This window comes from Rhizopus microsporus (genome assembly GCF_002708625.1).
Source record: "Rhizopus microsporus ATCC 52813 unplaced genomic scaffold scaffold_3, whole genome shotgun sequence".
NCBI classification, from domain to species: Eukaryota; Fungi; Mucoromycota; class Mucoromycetes; order Mucorales; family Rhizopodaceae; genus Rhizopus; species Rhizopus microsporus.
In genome coordinates, this window is record NW_019671918.1 from 563,009 (window position 1) to 570,208 (window position 7,200).

Genomic DNA, 7,200 nt, shown 5'->3' on the forward strand with positions numbered 1-7,200 from the left:
ACACACAATCCTATTTTCCTTGAATCCGTCCTTCTATTTTTGCAAATCTACGCCAAGTGACCCAGTAAACCATTATTTCTGTATCCTGTTCTCATGTAAGTCATGCTGATTATCAATTTTCCCGCGATTGTTAATCTCTGCCTTTCAAGCAAGGATCTACTTGTGATCTATCAGTTGTCTGTGTGTAACTTATTCATTGGGCTCCGTTATCTGTGTGACTTACATTATTCCCCTGAACGTTTATCCTTTTAAAGTTTTTATTCTCTTCTCTTGTACTTTTCTTCTACCTCTTGTCTTTCTCCCCTTTCTTTCTTTTTGTTGCTTTTATATGGCAGAAAGTTCCTACAATAGCGAATATGACAAATTATCAAAATGGAGTCGAGCTCGTCATTCTCATATCGGTGTAGCCTGTGTTGTTGCGCTGACATTGTTTATGTAAGAAAAAAAAAGCTATTTGTTATTCAAAGGGTTTGCATAAATAACATTTCTTAAAAGTGATATGTTAGTCTATGGTGTCGTTATACCATGTCTTCCTCTCATTGTCATTGAACGTCTTAAGGGCGATTCAACCATGGTAGGGTTCTTGTTTGGATGCTATGGTAAATCATAATATGATTCATATGATCCATGTTGATTGATCCCTTTCAAAAAAAAAAAAAAAAAAAGCATTTGGTTTGCTAGTTTCAACGCCGATATTTGCCATATTGTCTGATAAATATAAAAATAGAAGATACCCAATGATTGGTGGTATGCTGGGATTATTCGTATCTACAGCTGCCTTTGCATTAGCAGATACGTACGTGCTACTTGTACTCGCTCGTACAGCTCAAGGCGTAGCTGGGGGTGCCTCTTGGTAAAGAGAGATGGGCATAAATAAATATATAAAACTGATTCGATTCTACAGGACAATCGGTCTAGGCTTGTTAGCAGATGTTTTTCCTACAAAGAAGTTAGGTGTGGTCATGGGAACAGTCCTTACGGCACACACTGTTGGATTTGCCATTGGTCCTGCTGCTGGAGGCTTTTTATACGAGTATGGAGGGTTTGCAGCACCCTTCATATTTTGTGCGGCATTTGCAATTATCAATTTTTTTGCCATTGTTTGGTTGGCAGAACCAAAACACGATCATGTTGAGGATACCTCCGATCACGTTTCACGAGCACAAGAAGATATCGAAGAAAATGAGAGTACTCCGTTGATAAAAACCAAAAAGAACACCCCGGTTACAATGATTGGTCTTTTAAAGAACTGGCGCATTCTCTCTTGCGTACTCTGCACGACCGTAAGTGCATCCGTATTTGCAGGCATTGAACCTGCTTTACCGATCCATTTACAAAAGGAATTCAACGCTCCTGCTTCTACCATTGGCAGTAAGTATAATAGTACAGGTCATAGTGAATGTGAACATCTAATACCTTTCAAATAGTGATTTTTGTCGCAATGGTCGTTCCTGCTTTTCTTGCACCACTTATTGGACATTTATCAGACAAGGTAATTATTGAGCATCATAACACTATTTTCATTCATTTTCACCCCTTCTTCTTTCTTTCTAGTGGGGAAGACAAGCTATTTCAGCTACTGGAATGATCATGATGGCAATAGCAGGCCCATTTGTAGCTGTCCATTACAGTACTATATATTTTGTGATTCCTCCACTCATGTTGTTTGGTCTTTCCAGTCCTGTCACGCTGACACCTGTATTACCTGAGATGGGCGAGACAGTGACAGAAATGGTAAGTTGTTGTATACCATTGTCAAAACAATGTTGTAACATTGATTGTATAGGGCAGTGGCGCATATGCTCAAGGTAAGCAACTATTTGATTAAAGATAAAACAGAGCTCATCCATTTCTAGTTTATGCGCTGTATAACATGGCGTATTCTGTTGGCATGTTTATCGGCCCAGTCATTGCAGGCTATATCATGTCAGTCTCAACATTTGAATCATTGATGCTTTTATTCAGTGCTGCATTACTTGTCTGCAGCCCGGTAATGGTCAATTGGGCAGCCGTTTATCATCGAATATTTGACTTCTTTTAAGGACATTGTTGCACACAACAAACATTATTATATCACATATAGAAAATGAAATCATTATTATAATGAAAACAAAAAACAGTAGATTTGATTCTGCAGTGATTATTGGCTGTTGCAGAGTATAAATAAATAAGGCACGCTTGTCTACTAAACACTTTATCACTCCCCTTACAATGAATATCAAATCGGATACACTTATTTTTCATAAGTCAGTAAAGAATACCTATAGCAACAAATAGCTTGTATAAATTAAATGATTTTTATTCATTGATATATAAAATAGTTTGCCAAATGGATATATAATGCGTAAAGTAATACAAGATGAAAGAGGGGTGGTTTACTATTTCAATAAATAACTGTATTTTACAATTGTTACTGGTCGAGTATATTTCCTTAATGTACAGCAAGTGCAATATTCAAAAATACGACAAGCAGAATCTTTAGGTATAGCACAAATAGAGTTTTCAATCTCTACACAACTTGATACGGAAAGGTTGTTTCAGGAAGTATTTGATATCCATTCTCTTTCATTTTTATGACAAAGTCTTTTGAAAGCTCAAAGACTAGGAAATAGACTGCACCCGATGGCCCAGCTTTTAATAGTCCTGGTGCAAGCCCTTTATAAAGTGCCCTGTATCCTTCTGTTTGTATGATCGTTCTCATACACGAAAATGCTGAGTTTTGCTGTGAGTAAATGGGTATAGATGCTATCACATATTTTGATATATGTGGCCCTTGCACCTGCAGTCGTTTTCTGACGACGTCAAGGGGAAATACACCAGTTTTACTGATGATACCGGCAAGCGATCCACAGATCATGTCGTTTGTTTTGTTGTGTTTATCAGAAATAATGCCTTTTTCCTACATTGTAACATGCTTAGAAATGTTCTCTAGAATAATCAAGTAACAATACCTTTAATGTTTGTGTAAGCGAGCATAAGCCTTCATAGCTGAAAAACATCAGCCCCATATATGGCATGATCTGTGTGATAGAAGAACCAAGGCCACGATAAAATCCTTTGATACCCTCTTTTCCATATATGTCCGAAATGGCATGTAAGATACTGTTGTACACCTGTATAACAGAAAAAAAAACAATAAATAATAGTTCTATTTCTATATTTGTTACACATTTACCTTGTTTGTGCCTTGTACTGCAAATCGAGTTCGTAAAAGGTCAAATGGGTACGTGGTGGCTGTAGCAAAACTACCAGCAACCATACCAGAGACAAATGGTTTTAATGAAGGTGTCAACTGTGTTTTCTGTCATTCACTTGGTCAGTTTCATCAATGTATAAAGTATTTTGTTTTGTATTACTTTTTCCATAAAGGCGTCCATATGAGAGTATGCGTAGAATTGAGATATACCATAGGCCAAATATAGATATTCAGCGGCTACATTTCCTTTGAACAATCCCTAATGTGTGAATGGATATGAGCATCATGATTAAAGAATATTTTTGACTATTTCATTACTCGTATTCCTTCCTCCTTGATAATAGTTTTAAAAGTTGGAAGTATCCCGGAATATTTGGCACTATGTTGTATCATTAGTGATCTTGCAGGTGAAGACTGAATTTGCAGTCTGATTTTGATAACGTCTAAAGGTGAAATGGCAAATCTATATTCTAATGTTAGACTATAAGACAGTATATACATGTATATTTATAATACCTCGTAGCAACACCTGCAATGCCTCCACATAATGCAATTTCATTAGCGTTTAGTTTTGACGAGGTGACATGAGATGGCATTAGAAAAGAATTATGGAAAAAAAAAAAGAGGTAAAAATCGGTTAAGCACTGGAAAAATAAAAAATATTTTTTATCATAAATTCAGGCCTGTGTAACAACAGCAGCAACAACAACTTGCTCCTCTTTTATAAATTGTATCAGAGAGAAACAAGGATTCAATCTCTTTTTAACTCAATATAATCCCTTCCTCTCTCTCTTTCTCTTGTGTATGGCCATTGCATACATATGGTCTTTTCATGGCTAAAGAGTTCATTGATAACCTTAAATACTAAGGTCGGAGATAAAACGTCAAAATGCTTATTTTCCCCCACGGTTCATCGTCCAAGATTGGTTTACCAATCACAATTGTTTCTCCTAGACAAAAATGTTAATCCCTCAAACACGCTAAAAGCAATATCTTAAATGATCTATACAAGTATAAAATACTTGTGTATCAAGATTATAACAGAATAGATCAACTCCAACATTGACTGACGTCCTTTTTTCTTTCTTTTTTTTTTTTTTTTTAAAAAAAACAAGTTGCCAGTTTTCACTAGAGTGATAAAGGCAAAAGATACTCTTAAAGCGAACTAGTCAGCATATGATTACGTAATGGACGATGACTTGCATGAATAAGGAATCTTCTTCGAACTTGCCATTAATAAATAGTCCATATGCATCAACTAGCCCACACATAGATCTATGTAACCAATGCAGTGAACAATGTAAATGATAAAGTGTACTGATTCAAAAGCTTAATAGTATTTTATTTAGTATTTTACAGTTTAATGAATTCAGTTTATATTGTCTTTTAAGTCGACGATGTGCTCGTCGTGTTGTTTGATTTGTTTTTTTTTATCCATCTTTTCTCAAAACTTTGTCGCATTTTAAAAATCAAAATGCTGCTGAAAATGTGGTAAACATAATGATAATAAACTTCCAAACACCCTTTTCCCTTTTATCTTTCAAAGTAGCTAATAGTAATAATATTCAGTTTTTTTAGGGGTGGTGTATCTAACTAAAACAAGTTTCGAAGATTGGAAAACCAAGATGTAGGGTGGACATTTATCACGTTTTCAGCCTTCGCTTCGGCAACATTTTGATATATTTGATGGGTGATGGGTACCTTTATTGTCTTACTTAATAGATAATATTTTATACAATTAGGGATGCTCTTGCAAACAGAAAATTTAATCTTACAATGTTTAAAACTAATTATCCACAGAAACACTGATATTTTTTAATTTAAACAATTCATATTTAAGGGACGTTAGCTTGTTCTACTGTGCTATTGCCATCTTCATTACTACTATCGCTCTCTTCATCGCCCTCCTCTTCCTTCTCTTCCTCCTCTTCCTCCTCTTCCTCCTCTTCCTCCTCTTCTGCTTCATCCTCCGTATAAATGACGGGGGAAACCCATTCTTTCATCTCCAATAATTTTCTGCGTGCTGTCTTTTCTGTAACAATTGTAGTTATTTCATCATTTGCATTGCGTGAAAAATTGTCATAAATATCTTTAATGTTATCCATCATATTCTGAATATAGTGTTGTACTGTTAAGCAGGGATATGTAATTGATAATGTTTTACAATATTTACCATAATAAGTGACATTCCATCAATGATTTTTTTTAAAGCACCAGCTTTTATTTCATTGAATGTTTTGGGATAAGTAATGGAGTATATGTCTTGAAGTACATAAACATTCTTGTCTACAAGTGATAAAGAATATATGTGGCAATTTAGACCCATAACTTGAATTATTGGTATGTGAACTGATTTGATTTTGTGCAAAGGAAGGTAAGTTAAGGTTGAGAGAAGGTGATTAAGATGACACTTGGAGGCCAGAACTGCCTTTAGTTTATCCGAATAATGCTTTTTCTTGTTTGTCGCCTTTCTTTTAGCAAATTCACCACTGGTGGCATCCAACTTGCTTTTATCGAGTTCAACAATGAATCGTATATCAAGTTTTAGTTTTAGATTTGACCTTGAACATGCATTTGATACTGTGTCGCCCCTGTGTCATATATATTAATACGTATAAATCTGCTGTTTGTTTTGTATTTTATAAACTTACCATTGCAAGGAGACGTCTTTGTTTTTACTGAAAAAAGATTCAAATAAATAAGCCCAATATTTTATCACCAATGACTGTTCAGAACATTCATCAAGATATTCGTCGGTTAATAAATGACGTTTAAATAGGTGTTGCTCTAAGCTTAAAGTTTATAACAAAAATCAATCATATGTTTGGTCAACCATTATTCCATACTTACATATATCTATATATATTTTTTACAGCTCTTTCAGTTTCATTGTTAGGTGAGAAATTTTCTACATTTGCAAAGATAGTCTTGGCTACTCGACTGTTCTTGATCTTCAAATAAATGCAAAATAAGCATTAAAATGGTAACAAATTGACTCATTAATTTACCTTTTTGAATGAATTTTCCAAAGAGTCAATATTTATGTTTTCAATTTCTTTTATATCATCATTCCCGTATTTAGCTAATAAAAAGCTTTGAATATGTTTTCCACCAAGCAGTGAAATTTGGGAGTTGTTGCTTGAATTTGATAAATCAATTATAGAGTTTTTGCTCAAACTATATGTAGAGTAAATAGAAAAAAATCGATGAGTTGATTTAATAAAGTTCATTTGCCAAAGTTATCGTATATTTACTCTGCAAAGTACTTTGATTTTTTATCTTTAGCTTTGACTACAATTTCCATACCCAAGCGCAAAAGATTTGCGCCTAACGTTCCTTTTAAGCCAGAATACGTTATACTATCTTTTGCACTTAACTATGAAATAGTTGGGGTATTTTTAAAAATTGTTAAAGTAGATGCATAACGCGTATATGTACTTTAAAAATTTTAGTTTTGCTTGGTTCCATTAATCTAGAAGAACGTCTTTTCTTTCCGGTAATCTATGAATTTATTGTTAAATAGAATCAACACATAGATTCTGACACTAAATATATTTACCTTTCTATCCACAATCGTTTGCTTAATATTAAAACAAAAAAAGTCGTGTTAGCTTACAAGTGCACTTTTGCCCGCTTTTGTTAATATTACTTTTGTTATATTTGCAACGCTTTCTCGTTCGAGACGAATTTCTAAAAGTTTTTTTTCCTTGGTGAGTTTCTCAATCTCCTTTCGCAATTCATCTTCAATAGTTTTCATGGTTTTGAGTGAAGAAATGCGTAATTCTTGGTACATACACTATTTATACATGCTTTTTTTGAATATCGACAATATCGCGAAAAATGACGTCGATTGTAAAGTAAAAAAAAAAAACTCCCTCACTGCAGGAGAACATACCACTCATTTCCCTCTTTTTCTAGTTTGATCATACAAATGTATACACGTAACTGATTGTTGCTATATAAGCATTTATTGTTGTCGTGAATGCACCTAGAAGGAGTTTTGT

The 7,200-nt window shown here is 34.3% G+C and overlaps 3 protein-coding genes across 3 annotated transcripts; 1 reads left to right on the forward strand and 2 right to left on the reverse strand.

Moving 5' to 3' along the window:
- Positions 1 to 289: 289 nt before the first annotated feature.
- RHIMIDRAFT_223609 (MFS general substrate transporter) lies at positions 290 to 2,041 on the forward strand (the record flags this gene model as incomplete). Its single annotated transcript, XM_023607481.1, has 7 exons — positions 290 to 435; positions 496 to 599; positions 667 to 853; positions 905 to 1,371; positions 1,428 to 1,492; positions 1,555 to 1,754; positions 1,840 to 2,041. The coding sequence occupies exons 1-7, from the start codon at positions 329 to 331 to the stop codon at positions 2,039 to 2,041; spliced, it is 1,332 nt and encodes a 443-aa protein (XP_023469010.1). The 5' UTR covers positions 290 to 328.
- Positions 2,042 to 2,509: 468 nt separating this feature from the next.
- Positions 2,510 to 3,792, reverse strand: RHIMIDRAFT_234660 (mitochondrial substrate carrier; the record flags this gene model as incomplete). The annotated part of the gene is made up of 6 exons (XM_023608203.1): positions 2,510 to 2,899; positions 2,952 to 3,113; positions 3,176 to 3,301; positions 3,357 to 3,455; positions 3,515 to 3,659; positions 3,713 to 3,792. 6 exons carry the CDS (start codon positions 3,790 to 3,792, stop codon positions 2,510 to 2,512), a joined length of 1,002 nt encoding a protein of 333 aa, XP_023469011.1.
- An 861-nt stretch (positions 3,793 to 4,653) lies between these two features.
- On the reverse strand, positions 4,654 to 7,137 carry RHIMIDRAFT_272067 (uncharacterized protein). The gene is made up of 9 exons (XM_023612296.1): positions 7,115 to 7,137; positions 6,756 to 7,048; positions 6,635 to 6,697; positions 6,451 to 6,572; positions 6,205 to 6,373; positions 6,047 to 6,147; positions 5,848 to 5,988; positions 5,370 to 5,787; positions 4,654 to 5,307 (listed from the first exon to the last, which is right to left on the reverse strand). The coding sequence occupies exons 3-9, from the start codon at positions 6,662 to 6,664 to the stop codon at positions 5,032 to 5,034; spliced, it is 1,257 nt and encodes a 418-aa protein (XP_023469012.1). The 5' UTR covers positions 6,665 to 6,697; positions 6,756 to 7,048; positions 7,115 to 7,137; the 3' UTR covers positions 4,654 to 5,031.
- Positions 7,138 to 7,200: the final 63 nt, after the last annotated feature.